At 43.4% G+C, this 20,213-nt stretch overlaps 1 protein-coding gene across 5 annotated transcripts in view; it reads left to right on the forward strand.

Annotated features, from left to right (window-relative positions):
* LOC144021954 (CUB and sushi domain-containing protein 3-like) overlaps positions 1-20,213 on the forward strand; it is a 1,200,535-nt gene that overhangs the window by 685,580 nt on the left and 494,742 nt on the right. For all 5 annotated transcript variants that reach the window (XM_077526258.1, XM_077526261.1, XM_077526260.1 and 2 more), the window contains exons 32-34: positions 8,152-8,265; positions 8,812-8,907; positions 9,210-9,413. In XM_077526258.1, the coding sequence (XP_077382384.1) occupies positions 8,152-8,265; positions 8,812-8,907; positions 9,210-9,413 (414 nt within the window). The remainder of the gene's footprint in view (positions 1-8,151; positions 8,266-8,811; positions 8,908-9,209; positions 9,414-20,213) is intronic.

Genomic DNA, 20,213 nt, shown 5'->3' on the forward strand with positions numbered 1-20,213 from the left:
AAGATTCCGTAGGAAATGAACCTTGGGTGACACCGGAACTTATACCCTTCAAGGGTCACCCAGGGGTCACAGGTGACTAACTTGGTATGCATTACTCGAACTGCGCATGCACGAAAGGAACATTCAGTGCTTAAAGCACCGCCTTCTGACGGTCATCCGGGACTCATAGAACCGTAGTTACAGTCGTAACTTTCATTTTATATGCTTTAGTGTTTTGTTCTGCGCATGTCACGAGAAGGGTGACCAACTGCTAAGCCCAAGGGGGGACAAGCTGTATTATTATTATTATTATTATTATTATTATGGGAATGCTGACAACATTCCGACATATGTAATTTATATTCTTTATTATTTCAGGCTCATTTTGTTCTCCACACTTTTTTGCCATCAAACTACTCCCACATAATACTTCCGATTTAAAAAAATTCACATCTTCTTGGGAATAAATTGTCGTCTTACACAAAAGAGCTGTCAGAATTCCTAAAATTGCACTGGCCCAAAATAACTAAATCATTACTAAGGATATTTTAATGGTGTCTGGGTAATTTGGGGCTGCTGAGCATAAAAATGGCATCTGTTTCTTTGATTTGACACTTTTTTAAGTTCGATATTGTCATGGTACGGATGTGGTCGGACCCAAAGACGGAGAAAACAGGCAGGGAGAATACTAACATGAATGAGAAGAACTTTATTGACCAAACTGTAAGTGGACTGATGTGGCATGACGTGGAGACATGGCATAATGGAATGGCTTGACTTGGAACACTTGGCGTGGCGTGGCGTGACTTGAAAGGCGTGGCGTGGCGTGACTTGAAAGGCGTGGCGTGGCTGACGTGGAAGGCGTGGCTTGGACGACGTGGAAGGCGTGGCTTGGACGACGTGGAAGGCGTGGCTTGGACGACGTGGAAGGCGTGGCGTGGACGACGTGGAAGGCGTGGCGTGGACGACGTGGAAGGCGTGGCGTGGACGACTTGGAAGGCGTGGCGTGGACGACTTGGAAGGCGTGGCGTGGACGACTTGGAAGGCGTGGCGTGGACGACTTGGAAGGCGTGGCGTGGATGACTTGGATGGCGTGGCGTGGATGACTTGGAAGACTTGGAAGACTTAGCGTGGCATGGAAGACTTGGAAAACTTGAAAGGCGTGGAAGACTTGGAAGGCGTGGCTTGGATGACGTGGAAGGCGTGGCTTGGATGACGTGGAAGGCGTGGCTTGGATGACGTGGAAGGCGTGGCTTGGAAGACTTGGAAGGCGTGGCTTGGAAGACTTGGATGGCATGGGGTGGATGACTTGGAAGACTTGGAAGACTTAGCGTGGCATGGAAGACTTGGAAAACTTGAAAGGCGTGGAAGACTTGGAAGGCGTGGCTTGGATGACGTGGAAGGCGTGGCTTGGATGACGTGGAAGGCGTGGCTTGGAAGACTTGGAAGGCGTGGCTTGGAAGACTTGGAAGGCGTGGCTTGGATGACTTGGAAGGCGTGGCTTGGATGACTTGGAATGCGTGGCGTGGATGACTTGGAAGGCGTGGCGTGGATGACTTGGATGGCGTGGCGTGGATGACTTGGATGGCGTGGCGTGGATGGCTTGGATGGCGTGGCGTGGATGGCTTGGAAGACTTGGAAGACTTGGAAGACTTGGCGTGGCATAGAAGACTTGGTAAACTTGAAAGGCGTGGAAGACTTGGAAGACTTGGAAGGCGTGGCGTGGAAGACTTGGAAGGCGTGGCGTGGAAGACTTCGAAGGCGTGGCGTGGATGACATGGAAGGCGTGGCGTGGATGACGTGGAAGGCGTGGCGTGGATGACGTGGAAGGCGTGGCATGGATGACGTGAAAGGAGTGGCGTGGAAGACTTGGAAGGCTTGGCGTGGCTTGGATGGCTTGGAAGGCTTGGCGTGGATGACTTGGAAGGCGTGGCTTGGATGACTTGGAAGGCGTGGCTTGGATGACTTGGAAGGCGTGGCTTGGATGACTTGGAAGGCGTGGCTTGGATGACTTGGAAGGCGTGGCGTGAGTGGCTTGGATGACTTGGAAGGCGTGGCGTGGATTCCTTGGAAGACTTGGCGTGGCTTGGATGGCTTGCCGTGGCGTGGTTTGGATGGCTTGCCGTGGCTTGGATGGCTTGAAAGACTTGGAGTGGCTTGGATGGCTTGAAAGACTTGGCGCGGCTTGAATGGCTTGAAAGACTTGGCGCGGCTTGAATGGCTTGAAAGACTTGGCGCGGCTTGAATGGCTTGAAAGACTTGCCGTGTCTTGGATGGCTTTAAAGACTTGGCGTGGCTTGGATGGCTTTAAAGACGCCGTGGGTTGGAAGACTTGGCGTGGCTTGGATGGCTTGAAAGACTGGGCGTGGCTTGTAAGACTGGGCGTGGCTTGGAAGACTTGGAAGGCGTGGCTTGGAAGACTTGGAAGGCGTGGCTTGGATGACTTGGAAGGCGTGGCTTGAAGACTTGGAAGGCGTGGCTTGGAAGACTTGGAAGGCGTGGCTTGGATGACTTGGAAGGCGTGGCTTGGATGACTTGGAAGGCGTGGCGTGAATGACTTGGAAGGCGTGGCGTGAATGACTTGGAAGGCGTGGCGTGAATGGCTTGGAAGGCGTGGCGTGAATGGCTTGGATGACTTGGCGTGGCGTGAGTGGCTTGGAAGGCTTGGAAGGTGTGGCGTGAATGGCTTGGAAGACTTGGAAGGCGTAGCGTTGATGGCTTGGAAGGCTTGCTGTGGCTTGGATGGCTTGCCGTGGCTTGGAAGACTTGGCGTGGTTTGGAAGACTTGGCGTGGTTTGGAAGACTTGGCGTGGTTTGGAAGACTTGGCGTGGTTTGGAAGACTTGGCGTGGCTTGGAAGACTTGGCGTGGCTTGGATGGCTTGGAAGACTTGGCGTGGCTTGGATGACTTGGAAGACTTGGCGTGGAAGACTTGGAAGGCGTGGCTTGGATGACGGAAGACTTGGCGTGGATGGCTTGGAAGACTTGGAAGGCGTGGCGTGAATGACTTGGAAGACTTGGAAGGCGTGGCGTGGATGGCTTGAAATACTTGGAAGGCGTGGCGTGGATGCCTTTAAGACTTGCCGTGGCTTGGAAGGCTTGGCGTGGCTTGGATGGCTTGCCGTGGCATGGCTTAGATGGCTTCGCGTGGCTTGGAAGACTTGGCGTGGCTTGGATGACTTGGAAGGCGTGGCTTGGATGACTTGGAAGGCGTGGCGTGAATGACTTGGAAGGCGTGGCGTGAATGACTTGGAAGGCGTGGCGTGAATGACTTGGAAGGCGTGGCGTGAATGACTTGGAAGGCGTGGCGTGAATGGCTTGGAAGGCGTGGCGTGAATGGCTTGGATGACTTGGCGTGGCGTGAGTGGCTTGGAAGACTTGGAAGGTGTGGTGTGAATGGCTTGGAAGACTTGGAAGGCGTGGCGTTGATGGCTTGGAAGGCTTGCCGTTGCTTGGATGGCTTGCCGTGGCTTGGATGGCTTGCCGTGGCTTGGATGGCTTGGCGTGGCTTGGATGGCTTGGCGTGGCTTGGAAGACTTGGCGTGGTTTGGAAGACTTGGCGTGGCTTGGAAGACTTGGCGTGGCTTGGAAGACTTGGCGTGGCTTGGAAGACTTGGAGTGGCTTGGAAGACTTGGCATGGCTTGGAAGACTTGGCGTGGCTTGGATGGCTTGGAAGACTTGGCGGCGTGCCGTGGCTTGGATGGCGTGCCGTGGCTTGGATGGCGTGCCGTGGCTTGGATGGCGTGCCGTGGCTTGGATGGCGTGGCGTGGCTTGGATGGCTTGGCGTGGCTTGGATGACTTGGAAGACTTGGCGTGGCTTGGATGACTTGGAATACTTGGCATGGCTTGGATGACTTGGAATACTTGGCATGGCTTGGATGACTTGGAAGACTTGGCGTGGCTTGGAAGACTTGGCGTGGCTTGGAAGACTTGGCGTGGCTTGGAAGACTTGGCGTGGCTTGGAAGACTTGGCGTGGCTTGGAAGACTTGGCGTGGCTTGGAAGACTTGGCGTGGCTTGGAAGACTTGGCGTGGCTTGGATGGCTTGGCGTGGCTTGGATGGCTTGGACGACTTGCCGTGGCTAGGATGGCTTGGAAGACTTGGCGTGGCTTGGATGACGTGGATAGCATGACTTGGATGACGTGGATGATTTTTGAAGGCGTGGCGTGGATGACTTGGATGACTTGGAAGGCGTGGCGTGGATGACTCAGAAGACTTGGCGTGGCGTGGATGACTTGGAAGACTTGGCGCGGCGTGGATGACTTGGAAGACTTGACGTGGATGACTTGGCATGGCGTGGATGACGTGGCGTGGCGTGGCGTGGCGTGGCGTGGCGTGGATGACTTGGCGTGGCGTGGCGTGGATGACTTGGCGTGGCGTGGCGTGGATGACTTGGCGTGGCGTGGATGACTTGGCGTTGCGTGGCGTGGATGACTTGGCGTGGATGACTTGGCGTGGATGACTTGGCGTGGATGACTTGGCGTGGCGTGGATGACTTGGCGTGGCGTGGATGACTTGGCGTGGCGTGGATGACTTGGCGTGGCGTGGATGACTTGGCGTGGCGTGGATGACTTGGCGTGGCGTGGATGACTTGGCGTAACGTGCCGTGGATGGTGTGGCTTACTTGGAAGACTTGGCACGGAGGAGTTGGAGCAGACGTGAAGGAGTTGGAGCAGACGTGAAGGTCTTGGAGCAGACGTGAAGGTCTTGGAGCAGACGTGAAAGACTTGGAGCAGAAGTGGGGAAACCAGACCAAACTATGCAAACTTGACTATAGCTGAAGACATGGCACAAGCAGCAACCAGACTCGCCGAAACACTTCACTAACAAAAGGACAATGTTCCTACAACGCGTGTAACAAAACCCACTCCCTAAATACACACACTAACGAGCCACTAACACCACACAGCTGGGAAACACAGCAGGCAGGGGGAACCAATTAGCAACACACACCGGGAAGGGAATACACACGCAGGTGAACAAGGTTAACACTGACGAGACTAGGGGAGACAAAACTGGACAACAGACAACATAAACACTCAAAACTAAACAAAACCTCAACCAACCAAAACCGAAACATAACAGATATTTTGGACAATTAATTAATTGATTGATAATTAACGTGCTTTGACAGTTCAGGAAATGTACTTTTGTTCTTACTGAAAGTAGCGTTTGCGCTCTTACATCACTTTTTTTGTACTTGTCCTCTGCCAACAATGCCAAATTTTCTGAATTTTTCCTTCTGTGACATCAAATAATCCTCAAACTGTTGTGTCAATGTCAAAATCACCAGTGTCAATGTTAACTTACATGCAGCAGAAAAGGGTCTCAAAAATCTCCTTTTTGCCAAAGTGCATGTCTTTGCACATTTTGCAACCTTGAATTAACTCCGATGAAAAAAACAACACTTGTGGTGTTATCACCGCACTCGGTGTGAATTGCGTACCACAGTCAGTGTGACTGCTGTTACCCTCGCCAGTCTGTGCCGTTTCATGAGAGACGGGCTTTAACATTGGTAGTTTAACTCATTGACTCCCAGCCATTTTCATTGAAGAAACACCCTTTTGGCAGATTTTGCAAGGTCCACAGAATTTTGTGTTCTATTGCTATAAAAACACAGAACCTACAAAAAGAAAGATTAGAGTCTCTTCTTTCATCAGGATTAAAAGTATATTTGTATCTGTTTCCATTTTGTATCCATTAGCATTAGAATATAGCTAAGTCGTCAATATTCACATTCCTGATGAAAACGCTGACAAATAGAGCTTGTTGCAACATGGGCCCGCCTGGCTGATTTCTTATGCTCTGCTGCCACCTGCTGGCCATGTTTTTAATAACCACCATTGCTTTAAGCCACCTCTTCATGTCAGAAGCTGCATCAAAACCTTCTGTATGCGCTTGCATAGATAAAAAACAAAACAAAAAACAAAAAAACAAAAAAAACATGTAAACACGATTTTGGGAGTGAATGACAAAGTATTAAAAACATTTTTACACGTTTTTTGGATGAGTTAATAACGTTCTACATAAAGGCAAACTGGTGCTAACATTGTTATTACCTGAAGTGCTGTCAGAAGAGGACGTGCTCAGAAGAGGACTGCTGGGTTGAGCACTCCGGAGCGTTGACAAACATGACAGTCATTGCATGCTGTGTGTGCAAATGCTTTTGCGTAGAGGTAGTGTTTCCTCCATCCGATGAAAGATCCAATTTGCAGATTGCCCTGTAATCTTTGAATGTCACCAAACTTTCCAGCGTTAGACGCCATGTTTGTTGCTCGATGCGCTACTCAATAATGTTGCGCGTGGTGACGTCATCGTCCCGTGCGGAACCAGTAAGGGTATCGAAGGCAAAAACCGGCAAACAATTCCAAGGAATTGAAACACTGGGAACTGGTTCTCAACAGCGACCGGTTTTCAATTCCCATCCCTACGTTTTACTACTTTAACAATCTGCCTGGTTTGTATGCTAGTCACAGGGTTGAAGTGCCTTGGTAGTAAGCAAACTCGTTTTTGCACTAATTAGCACAAAACCATGCTTTTATCAAGGCTTCCATCTAGGGCTAGGTATCGTACCTTGAAACACAGGTCACGATATGATGCTTACACCTCTATACAAATAGATACAATTTTACGTGATACAATACGGTACTTAATGTACAGTAATATACAGTATGGCCTTAAACTGCTGTTTAGTTTGCTGAACACAATACTCCACATACTCAACAAAGTAGTAATGTGCATATATCTTCAATTTATTGGAAAAAATAAAATTTAAAAAGCACAGCTTGCTTTGAGATTGAAACATCATCTGAACAATAAATTGAGAGACGAAGGTGCTTCAAAAACCTTGCTGGCCATTTTTCTCATTAACTTGGAGCTGCCAACCTACTGAAAGTCACACCAGAACAGTTTGTCTGAATTTCCATATCTTTAACCTTTTGTCAAGAACATTATCGTGGGAATGAACCCTAACCCGTTATAGCAGTAAATGACTGGAAAATACTGGTAAATAGGGATGTAATGATACCGGCAATATCGTTATATTGTGATATTAAAACTGCCATGATATTTAAAAGCTACACATCTGTTAAAAAAGTCAGGTTGATTTCCATTTGTGCAGTTATAGCACCCTTTGGTGGCTAGTTTTTTAGTGCAGTTTAATTTTCATTAGGTATGTTTTGGCCCTTCTATGTTTAAAATACACTAGTTATCAGATGAAGGGGATTGTAAAATGCTTTGAAGCGAGTCAATATGTGGAGGAACTCAATGTGGGCTTGCATTAGCGATTAAGTGCCTCAATATATACAAATATACTGCATCTCTAGTCACGTTGCATGCTATATAAGGAAAAATGCACATTTTAATTAACACTTGCTGTCGACTGAAAATGACATCACAGTCTACTCAAGTTTACTATCTCTACTCAAACAACTCAAACAACCAACATCTTGTATAAAACAAGAGCAGCACTTTGAAGGGAAGCTAGAAAAAAAAAAAAGAGAGAGACACTGTAACGTACACAGCTAACACAAAGGTGTTAATGAGATGTACAGGACTGTCTCAGAAAATGAGAATATTGTGATAAAGTCCATTATTTTCTGTAATGCAATTAAATAAGCAAAAATGCCATACATTCTGGATTCATTACAAATCAACTGAAATATTGCAAGCCTTTTATTGTTTTAATATTGCTGATTATGGCATTTTTTTTAACTTGGTCTGAGGAAATGTTCTAATATTTTGAGATAGGATATTAGAGTTTTCTTAAACTGTAAACCATAATCAGCAATATTAAAAATAATAAAACGCTTGCAATATTTTAGTTGATTTGTAATGAATCCAGAATGTGTGCCATTTTTGTTTATTTAATAGCATTATAGAAAATAATGGACTTTATCACAATATTCTAATTTTCTGAGACAGTGCTGTATGTGAGCACCACCCAGAAAACATTTAATATCAACAACAACAACAATAATAATAATAATAATAATAATAATAATAATAATAATATGAGATTGAGTATATATAATAATGATATAATTACATGTAAACCCTCTTCTCAACCTCAATAATTTTGTACATATTGATAAAATAGGTTAGTTAACTATTCTACATAACTGTATACATTTAATTTTAATCTGTTCTTCATTTACGTCTTATGCTTGCAGTACTGTTTGGCCAATTTGTGGTGTTTCATACACTGACCAGTGATGTTGTCGAGATCTATGATGGATCCCCAACAGATTCTTCGCTTCTCGCGTCGATTTATGGATCCCATTCGGGTAAAAGTGCACACTACCTTTTGAAGTATGTTCTTTGTGTTTATGCGTGTGCGTGTGTGGGTGTGCATGTATGGATGTGTGTCTTTGTTTTTTACTCTCAGGCATCCAAAATCCTGTTATTTCTTTTGTTGTTGTCAAGGATAAGTAGCACACCTTACATAACAATTTTAACCAGATAAATAAAAGCATGTGGAGCATCTTATCAACTTCACTCCATCAACTCCACTTGTGCAGCTCCAGAAATGTCGAAACACAATAATAATAAACAAGTAATAATGAGAATTAAATAAACTCCCGGATCCCAATTAAACAAATGCAAGCCATCTGTTGGCAACTGTTTCCACAAATTGTTTATGAGATAATGATACAGAAACTATTCAGTGTTCTTCTTTTTTCATATTTATAACACAGTTATTATTAGTTATTTTATTTTTTTTTACTGAAAGACCTAAGAACCTAAACATGTGAACCCAATGAGGTGGTTTATGGTCATAAGCATTGTGTTGAAATAAAGTTGACCATATCTCATTTGCTTTTCCATTTCAGGTGAGACGCTCCCTTTGAGCTCAGGAAACAAGGTAACACTGAAGTTCAGCTCAAACGGAACTGACACGGCAAAAGGATTTCATTTTGTTTACCAAGGTAAGTCTTGATAGACTATGAGGGGCCAATGAGCAGTCCTGCTACCTTAGATTCTTTTGAAACATGTTTTAACCAGACATTTATTCTATAATTGTGTGTGACAAAGCGCAACATAGCAGGATTGTGTGCAGTCAAAATGCTTATCCAGGCAGACCTGAAAACACAGAGAGGGGGCACATGATGTTCTTAACCATTCCTCTCTGCCTCCTTTGTCTTTCTGTCTCTCCTCCCCCATTGTTTCTCTGTCTATCATGCCTACCCACCACTATCTTTGTCTACTCCCGCTTTCATCTTATTCCTAGCCGTTCCCAGGACAAGTTCCTCTCAGTGTAGCTCGGTCCCGGAGCCCCGTTTTGGGAAGCGTGTTGGGAACGATTTTGGAACCAGTATGGTTGTGCTGTTTGAATGCAATCCAGGCTATACTCTGCATGGATCCAGTGCCATCAAGTGTGAGGCTGTGCCCAATGCCCTGGCCCAGTGGAACGGCACTGTGCCCACGTGTGTTGGTAAGTAGCGCACCCCCTCCTCACCCACAATTCTCTCTCCACAGTCACACACACACACGTATGAACACCCCCCCACACGCACGCCCACGCCCACACACACTGATTGAGCCAGTGTGGTACATAAGATAATGCCTATCATCTATTTCAAAGCATGGACCTATTTCTGGTTTGGTAGGAAGAGCTATATATATATATATATATATATATATATATATATATATATATATATATATATTTTTTTTTTTTTTTTGAGCAAGCGAAAAATTAAATTCAACATGAGGTCACTCTTGTGAATCTCATTTTAGTCTGTTTCAAAATTGCTGCTGTATTGTAATGTAAGTATAAGTAATATATGCTTTGTTTAAACACATATTAATAAGGTTTAAGGCAGGGTCTGTTGTTTTCACTCAGGAAAATGCACTTTTTAAAAACAGGATGTACACACTTTTATGACACGACGTGGAAAGGTAGGACTCAGATGCAGGGTGAGTGTAGGCCACCAAAGCAGCAGTTTTATTTTCTCCAAACACCAATCTACGCTATTTCTATGCAAAAGCTCCTTAATCCAGGGGCTCAAAAGTAATTGGACACATAAACATCACGTAAAGTAAAATGGTACTTTTCAATATTTTGTTGAGAATCCTTTGCAGGCAATGACTGCCTGAAGTGCGCTGCCAACCAGATTGCGCCCTGGTGCGCCGTGGTATTTGCGTGTACGTAAATTAGGTGATTTGCATACATTAGGCGCATAATATGCCCACCCCAATGCAAATGACACTCATTGATATACAGCGTCTAATTTACTAACCAGGGTTCCCGTGGGGTCTTAAAAAGTCTAAAAAAAAGTCTAAAATTCAGTAAGTCTTGAAAAATGTCTTAAAAAACAGCCATATTTTCATACTAGGTCTAAAATTTAATTTACCCAAGTCTAAAATTCTTACATCCGTTCCTTACATTCCGAGAAGTGTCTGCTCTGTAGAATGAAAGAAAAAGAAAGAACAAAAAATGTGCGTGTTGCGTTTTTCTGTTATTTGCGTGCTCAAAGTGAAGGAGACATTTGAGCGGGTGCGTTTGCATTGTAGTTCAATGTAGTTCGGGCGGGCGGGAGCTAAGGTACGTGGGGCGGTACAAGTGAGATGTGACGCGCGGCGGCGGCTTGTTTTGCCGCGAGATACGACAACAGGAGGGGGAGGAATTATCGTTGTTGCTTTCTGCGGACATCCCGAGCTCAACATGTCAAGCTAAAGGCCTCAGTATGCTTCTGCGACGGGCTCGCACGGGGGGGTTACGGCGTTGCTCCGCTCGTGCGTTTGCCTTCCGACTTGTGCGCAATACACATCACAATACACATCGGGGTCTGCTGGAGTTTCACACCAAGTCCCGCTGTCGCTATGGCTGGGCCGCCACAGAGTGGCGATTCCTCTGCATTTTATGACGGATTCAGGAAGTTCAATTTAATTCAGAAACACGAAACAAAGCCGGGGGGAGAGTAAGTTCATCACCGTGGCAATTAATTATTGCCAATTTGCACCGGTGTCGGCCGTAAACTCGCCAATCCACAACAGCCGTGCGCTTAGCGAACACAGTTTTTTTTTTGTTTTGTTATTGTTTTCCGCCTCTCGTCCCAGGGAAGTCGATTTGCGCCGCCAGTTGCCTTCACGGAAACTATCTGGGCGGGGGGCGGGGAGAGAGAGAGAGAAAAAAAAGAAAAAACGCCATCGAACGGACCAATCAGAAGCGAGCTACGCCCCGCCATCTACGGCGTCCAAGGATTGGCGACGTGTGCACGTCAGCCGGCCACGAGCGACGCGGCACTTAAAATTCATGAGCGCCGTAGATCATGTGATCGACGGCGCTCATCGACGCGAGAGCAAACGTGGAGGCATAAATTAGGCTTAACACTACCAGGACAAAAACAAACAGGCAGGGTGGTGAACGACGAACTTACGGCACGGGATAGTCCGAGTGTCAACAGACAGTAGCAGAAGCCGGTGCCGTACATTTCGGTATTTCCCTTGGCTATCGAGTCCTCTCGGTGCACTTGTATGTTCCGGTGTTGGTACTGCGCGCGACTCAATACAATAAGTCCCGTGACGACCCAATGCATGAATTCAAACTTCACACAGGTATGTCCCACAGCCAACACACCAGCTAAGCTAAAAGGACATCGCAAGCGTCTCTCTTTTTTTTTCCCCCTGTCAATGTACACAACTAGCATGACAAGCAGATAGGAGAACTGAGACGTGCCCGCAATGAACGTCATCAAACTCAAAATGAACCACAGCAAAAAAAACAAAAAAAAACAGCAGTGATTCCGTGGTCATCATCGTGTCTCAGATTAATAATAATAATAATAAAAAAAAGACGTCATACATTAACCAAAAATGAATGTGATGGCAAAAAAAAAAGAAAAATTGTTGATATAAAGGGAAGGTAACTTTTGGCAATATTTTTTTTATATATTAAGTGGTTAAAATGTGTTTGATAGATTTATTGTTCCATAAGGTGGCTTCATATTTCTTTTGGCTGGACGGTAGGTTTATTTAATGTCACAAATTTTTATGTTTCTGAAATACTTCACACTGTGCACATATTGTGTTTGTGTCTTTTTAAAGGTTAAATATTTATATTTCAAATTATCAGCATTTTGTTTTCCTGATCCTTATTTTGAATAGAAAAAAACCCCAACCCAATTATAACTGTCAATAACGACTAATAAATATTTAAACTGATACATTTTTCAGTCATATCGCCCAGCCCGGTCTATTTAAACAATTTATTCAATATATGAAAATATAGAAGACATTTTTGTTGTTGTTTTTTAACACGTTTGAAGATACCGTAAAAATTTGTGGTGTTTTAAGATTAACGTCGACAAGCAGCAAATGTCACTAAGTTTTGAATATTTAAATGAATCGTATGTTTTGATAGCCACTGCTGTTGCAGGCAAAACTTGTGTTCCAATCAAATATTTTGCAAATATATCGAGTTGCGTATGTGTAAAGTCATGCTACACCTCCACAAAAAATGGTGCGACCAAATCCTGTGCTGTGCGAGCAACTAAAAATGTTACTCGCACCAGTGCTAGTAGTGGAAAAGTTAGTGTAGAGCCCTGCAAGTTGACATGGTTTTGAGAAACAAATATGTGACCCCCCCCCCTTTTTTATTTATTTTTATTTTTTTATTTTATTTTTTTAGGGGTCTTCGGTCGGTCGTGAAGTTGGTCTAAAATTTTTCTCATAGTGGTCTAAAAAGGTCTAAAAAAGGTCTAAAATTTCACTGAGTGATTCCTGCAAGAACCCTGACTAACTCCAACGCTAATAGCCAAACGGAGTTTGAGTGACGCAAATAACGTTTATGGAAGGCTGGTGTAAACTTGGCGCTTCCTCGTTCCCGGGATCATGACAGCAGTGCATGGTGCCCAACTGCCTGTCCCCCTCAGGCTGATCACGGAGAGAGAGAGAGAGAGAGAGAGAGAGAGAGAGAGAGAGAGAGAGAGAGAGAGAGAGAGAGAGAGGGAGAGGCCGAGAAAGAGAGAGAGAGAGGCTGAGAGAGAGAGAGAGAGAGAGAGAGAGAGAGAGAGAGAGAGAGAGAGAGAGAGAGAGAGAGAGAGAGAGAGAGAGAGAGAGAGAGATTTTTCTATGTTCTATGTTGGTTTACGACACATGACGTAACCTGGGCTGATTGGCAATTGCGGGGAGGCATTTACGATCATTTTACGTGCCAGATGCAGACAGCATGCCCAAGTTAACCTCTAAAAAAAATGATTGCACCAATAATTTATACTTTATGAATGAAAGATGCTGTTGTCGTCCTCTCTGCTCTGTACAGCTTAATGACACTATGAGGAAAACGCTTCTGCACCTCTCGGTCCAACCTCTCTTTCTGATAATGTCATATTTCTCGCAACTGTTACTATAACAACCATGTTCATGGCGTAAATCCATTGCCATGTGTGGTAAATCAGGCGCAAATTTGCTCCCAGCTGTCAGAATTTGTGGGCGTGTTTGCGCAGGTATATGATTAGAGCAATATCCTTAGTGAATAGGTGGTTAACTGGGAGCAGACTGCGGGTGCAGTTGTTGCGCTCTTAGTGAATCTACCCCTGAGTTTCCTCCTTGGACTAGGACTTGACTGCAGCTGTCTTCAGTTGTATCTTTGAACGTCTTTCTGCCTTAAGCTTTGCCGTGATTAAGTGAAATGGATGCTCGATTGGTCAGAGATCGAGCGATTAACTCGACCATTGAATAATATTCCACTTCTTTGCTTTAAAAGACTCCTGGGTGGCTTTTGTAGTATGTTTTGGATCATTGTCCATCTCCGTCCACTCAACTTTGCTGCATTTGGCTGAATTCGAGCCCAATTTATATCCCGATACACTTCAGAATTCATCGGGCTGCTTCTGTCCTTTGCCATATCATCAAAAAACACGAGTGACCAAGTGCCATTGAAAGCCATGTATGCCCATGCCATCACACTAACAACACATTCAATTGCATTCAATTGCATACAGAAAAAAAAAAGATTTGAACTCCGCATTTTTCTCGTACATCAACGTTTAAGTACATCAACAAACCAATTAGGCCAGGCATTATTTAAAAGGAGAATCTAAACTTCAATTTTGTAAAAAAAAAAAAAAAAAATGACAATAACAACTGGACGGTATGTGCTGCTTTGCTACACCCCCTTTTTCTTTTATTAGTTTTTATTTAGTTCCTTAGACCTCAATATTAGATTTAGCAGAGGCATCTTTTGTTGAATTACAGGTATACATTTTTTAATAAAAAATATACACGTTTCCTCCTGTAAACATTATTAAGCATATCATTTAAGGCAAGTTGCAAAATGTCAGAAGTCCTCTTGTTTATGTTTAACAAATTTAAAACATTATAAATCATGCTGTTTCTACTAAGTACTGTCTCAAATGTTCTCCAATTTCAATACTGTATGTAATGTATAAGGTCGTATGCCGAGAAATGTTTCTTGGGAGGAGCAATATGGCGGCCTCGCGACCTCAAAAGTCCTGGCCTGTTGTCTATCCAGTAATATATACAGATCAGTGGTTCACACTGACTGCGTACCGGATGCGGAACGGTAACCGTCGGGACGCCGCAAGGAAAAGAAAGAAAAGAAGTTGAGTCTGCGTGTCAATTCCCACCAGCTGTGGAATGCAGAGCTGCGGAAGATTTCCGCAAGGTTTTCATTTTTTTCCAGAATCAGCATGTGGATTTTCATGAAGCTGAAGAAATTAAACGAGCCGGACCGGAAGTCAGGCATCGGCATCAAGGTAGATCCAGTATATTTCTAAACCAACCAATCCGCGGATCCTGCAAGACCCAAACCGTGGGGCCTGATCCGATTACATACACTTGAAAAGAACATAATGTCTCTTGAGCTTCCAGTTATTTCTATAACACTGATTTTTTGCTGATAGAGTAATTGGAACGGATACTTTATCACACAAAAAAAAAAAAATAAGGATTTTTTTTTATTTTATTTTATGATTTTATTGGGGGTTTAACAGAAAAAGTGAGAAAATCTGCTGGGTCAAAAATATACATACAGCAATACTCGTATTTGGTTGCATTCTCTTGGGCATTTTCAGTTCAATTAGGCACTTTTGGTAGCCATCCACAAGCTTCTGGTTGAATCTTTGACCACTCCTCTTGACAGAATTAGTGCAGTTCAGTTAAATTTGTTGGCTTGCTTTCATGGACTTATTACTTTAGTGTTGTTCGCATGTCCTCAATGAGGTTCAAGTCAGGACATTGGAAAGGTCATTCTACTAGCCTGATTTAGCCATTCCATTATCACTTTTAATGTGTGGTTGGGTCATTGTGTTGTTGAACACCCAACTGTGCCCAAGACCCAACCTTTGAGCTGATGATTTTTGAAAAAAAAAGAAAAAAAAAGAAAAAAAAAGAAGTTAATCCTCCTTCTTCATTATCCCATTTACTCTGTATAAAGCACCAGTTCTATTGGCAGCAAAACATTCCCACAGCATACTACCAACCGCATGCTTGACGGTAGGCATAGCGTTAGCGTTCTTGGGGTTAATACCTCTTTTTTTTCCTCCAAACTTATTACTAGACATTGTAATCAAACAGCTCAATTTTTGTTTTGTATGACCACACACCATTCCTCCAGAAGGTCTTACCTTTGTCAATATGATCAGCAGCGAATTTCAGTCGAGCCTTACGATGCCACTTTCAGAGCAAGAGCTTGCTTCTTGCATGGCAGCCTCCCAGTCCATGGCGATGCAAAAACACTCTTGACTGTGGACACTGACAGCTGTATTCCAGCAACTTCTAATTCTTGGCAGATCTGCTTTTTGGTGAGTCTCGGTCGATTCTTCACCCCCTTCTGACCAATTTTCTCTCAGCAGCAGGTGATAGCTTGCATTTTCTCCCTGATCATGGTAGTGATAAACAGTGCCATGCACTTTATACTTGCGAACAATTGTTTGCACTGTTGGTCTTGAGACCTGCAGATGCTTTGAAATGGTTCAAGCAACTTTCCTGACTTGTTCAAGTCAATGATTTGCATTTTCAGATCAGTTTAGACACTGCTGAGGTCCTTTGACTGTGTGTCCATAGTTACATTTGTGGGCATTGGTATCCAATGAGCCCTATTTCAATGGCCTCACAGAAGTCACAGTCACGCATAATCACACACAAGAAGTTAATGGTATGAAGCTCATTTCATTGACTAACTTTTTAAGTCACCAAAATTGCTAATTCATGCTGCTGTATGTATATTTTTGACCCAGCAGATTTGGTCGCTGTTTCTGTCAACCAATAATAAAGTCATAAAAGAACCAAACTTTGTGGATGTTTTTTGTGACAAAGAAGTATCTGTTCCAATCATTCTATCAGAAACTAGAGTTGTAGAAATAACTAGAAGCTCAGGAGAGCCATCAAAATTAGTCCATGGGCCAAAGTCCAAAATTTGATTTTTCGGTACCACTCAAGGTGGCAAAATCTAGTAACCTTTTTTTTTAAAGGTACATGTCTATAGATTATTTTTTGATATGATAAGTGGTATTATTGTCACCTTTATCAGCACGTGAATTTAATCTGTCCATTTGACAAATTGGATTTTTGGCGTTGGTGCATATCCTATTTAAGGCTTGTTTTCAGATGCTTCTCTATCTTTTAGTCACGCATATTTGGTAGCATTTTAAAGGGTGAAGTCATAGCTTTCATTTGAACCCATTTGTACACCTGTCTAACAAATATTGAGGTCACACGGACTTTTAAAAGTGTCAATAACAATTATTTTCCTACAATTTACGCAATTTACAATTTAAATTTATAAATTTAATTTATATGTTGTTTCTAACCTTTATTATTATTGTGGGAATGCTGAAAGTATTCCCACATATGTTGTTTCTAACCTTTATTATTATACTTATTGTGGGATGCTGAAAAATCCCACATATGTTGTTTCTAACCTTTATTATTATTATTAGGGCCCGAGCAGCGACCGCTGCGAGGTCCCTATTGTTCCTGAAGGAATTCTTATTAGGGCCCGAGCAGCGGCGGCGGCGGTGCCGCTGCGAGGCCCTATTGTTTTTGTAGGAATTCTTCTTATTAGGGCCCGAGCAGCGACCGCTGCGAGGTCCCTATTGTTTTTCAAGGAATTCTTATTAGGGCCCGAGCAGCGGCGGCGGCGGTGCCGCTGCGAGGCCCTATTGTTTTTGTAGGAATTCTTATTATTATTATTAGGGCCCGAGCAGCGGCGGCGGCGGTGCCGCTGCGAGGCCCTATTGTTTTTGTAGGAATTCTTCTTATTATTAGGGCCCGAGCAGCGGCGGCGGCGGTGCCGCTGCGAGGCCCTATTGTTTTTGTAGGAATTCTTCTTATTATTATTATTCTTATTATTATTCTTCTCCGCAAACAATCGCATTTTTGAGACGCTAAACGTGAACGAAAACTCACCAAACTTTACACGCACATCAGGCCTGGCGAAAAATTTGATATTTTAAAGTCGCCATACATGATAACAGAAAAATGGCTCCATAGCGCCACCTACATAGGTTAAACGGATCCCTGTCCCGCTACGATTGTCCTATGGCGACGAAAATTGTGTGGCACCCGTAGCACATCCAGATGAACAAAAACCTCTTTGATGTGTGTACCCTAAAATAGACAGAAAGTGAGGTATGATCATCTGACTGTCCAATTTTGGCCCAGTTTTGCACATTTACAGGGGGTCATACTTTTGCCCGCTTCTCCTACACGGTTAACCCGATTAACTTCAAACTTGGGATGGACCATCTCAACACCTGGGACAACATCATTGTAAAAAATCTAAAGTTTTTGATATACTATATGACGTCGGCGACGCATCAAATTTAGAGTTTAAAAATTCTTACTTCATGAAGCATTGCCGGTTGTACGTTTAATCTAGAGCTACGAAAATTTGTACACATATGTAACAGGCTATGACCTACAAAAAACTCTTTTTGAACCATATGCTAAACCTCACAGGAAGTCCGCCATTTTGATTTATTTTGGAACGTGTTGCCATTTTTTTGGCCATTTCATTGGGGTCTTATTTTAACGAACTCCTCCTACAGTGTTTATCCGATCATCTTCAAACTTGGTGTGATTCATCTTAAGATGTTGAAGATGAAAAGTTATTGAAAGCTTTGTATTTCGTCGCACGCTGTTGTCATGGCATGCACTGTTTGCAAAGGAAAAAAAATATCCTTAAAGAAGCATTGCCAGTTGTACGAAGCAGCTAGAGCTACGAAAATTTGTAGACATATGTAACAGCCCAAGATGTACAAAAAAGTCTCTTGGTGCCCTGTGCTAAACCCAACAGGAAGTCCCCCAGGGGCCGGGCATCACATTTTAAGCTAAAAAACTCCTCTTTAACAAAGCATACCCGGCTGTACGTTTCACCTAGAGTTACCAAAATTTGTAGAGGTATATAACAGCCCTCGAGGTACAAAAAACTCTTTTTGAACCATATGCTAAACCTAACAGGATGTCCGCCATTTTTATTTACTTTGGAATGTGTTGCCATTTTTTGGGCCATTTCATAGGGGTCATATTTTAACGAACTCCTCCTACAGAGTTTATCCGATCATCTTCAAACTTGGTGTGACTCATCTTAAGATGTTGAGGATGAAAAGTTATTGAAAGCTCTTTATTTCGTCGCACGCTGTTGTCGTGGCATGCACTTTTTGCAAAGGAAAAAAATCCCTCTTAATGAAGCATTCCCAGTTGTACGAAGTAGCTAGAGCTACAAAAAATTGTAGACATATGTAACAGCCCACAGTGTACAAAAAAGTCTCTTGGTGCCATGTGCTAAACCCAACAGGAAGTCCCCCAGGGGCCGGGCATCACATTTTGAGCTAGAAAACTCCTCTTTAACGAAGCATTCCCGGTTGTAAGTTTCACCTAGCGCGATGATAATTTGCAGGCATACATAAGAGCCCACGATGTACAAAAAAGTCTCTTGGAACCATGTGATAAACCAAACAGGAAGTCTGCCATTTTGATTTACGATGGGATTTGTTGCCATTTTTTGTGGCCTTTTTCAGTTGTCATATTTTAACGAACTCCTCGTACAAAGTTCATCCGACCGTCTTCAAACTTGGTGTGTTTCATCTTAAGATGTTTAAGATGCAAAGTTATCAAAAGTTTTTTATTTTGTCGCACGCTGCTGCTATAGCGATGCAGTTTGCCAAGTGAAGTGCTGCTTTGTTTTTTTATCTATACATGTGTGAAAACTTATGAAACTTTGCAAACACATCAGACTTGTCATGAACATGAATTTTTAGAGATTTATTGTGCAATTTGCAATAAATAGCGCCCTCTAGACATTTTTATGAAGTATTTCCGATTGTATGATTCTGCTAGATTTGTGAAAATTAGGACAGACCCCTATCAACCTAATACCTACAAAAAAGTATTATGTAGCCATTTGCCAAACCAAAGAGGAAGTCCGCTATTTTGATTTTATTTTGGGAATTATACATCATTTTTGGCCTCTTTCATTAAACTTTGCACAGACAAGGCATGGAAAAAACTAACATTTTAAATGGTCCTTGTTCCATGTAACAGTACCCCAACGTGCCAGTACCCTGACGTGCAAGTAACCCAACGTTGTGCTCAATAGCGCCCTCTATGCATTTTTATGGAGCATTTCCAATTGTATGATTCAAGCGATACACAACTAAAGATGACTTGACCTAGATTTGTGAAAACTGGGAGGCATACCTATTAGCTTAAGACCTACAAAAAGTATTCTGTAGCCGTATGCTAAACCTAAAAGGAAGTCCGCCATTTTGAATTTATTTTGGGAATTGCACACCATATTTTGCGTTTTGATTAAACTTTGCACATACAAGGCTTGTCAAAAACATTTTAGATGGTCCTTGTCCTATTTGACAGTACCCCAACGTGCCAGTACCCCGACGTGCAAGTACCCCAACGTGGTCCGGGTTGCGAGGGCCCTTTATAGCTGCTCGCAGCTCTAGTTATTATTCTTATTCTTATTATTCTTCTCCGCAAACAATCGCATTTTTGAGACACTAAACGTGACCGAAAACTCACCAAACTTTACACGCACATCAGGCCTGCCGAAAAATTTGATATTTTAAAGTCGCCATACATGATAACAGAAAAATGGCTCCTTAGCGCCCCCTACATAGGTTAAACGGATCCCTGTCCCGCTACGATTGTCCGACGGCTATGAAAATTGTGTGGCACCTGTAGCACATCCCAATGAACAAAAACCTCTTTGAAGTGTGTACCCTAAAATAGACAGAAAGTGAGGTATGAGTAT

This window comes from Festucalex cinctus, chromosome 7, assembly GCF_051991245.1.
Source record: "Festucalex cinctus isolate MCC-2025b chromosome 7, RoL_Fcin_1.0, whole genome shotgun sequence".
NCBI lineage: Eukaryota > Metazoa > Chordata > Actinopteri > Syngnathiformes > Syngnathidae > Festucalex > Festucalex cinctus.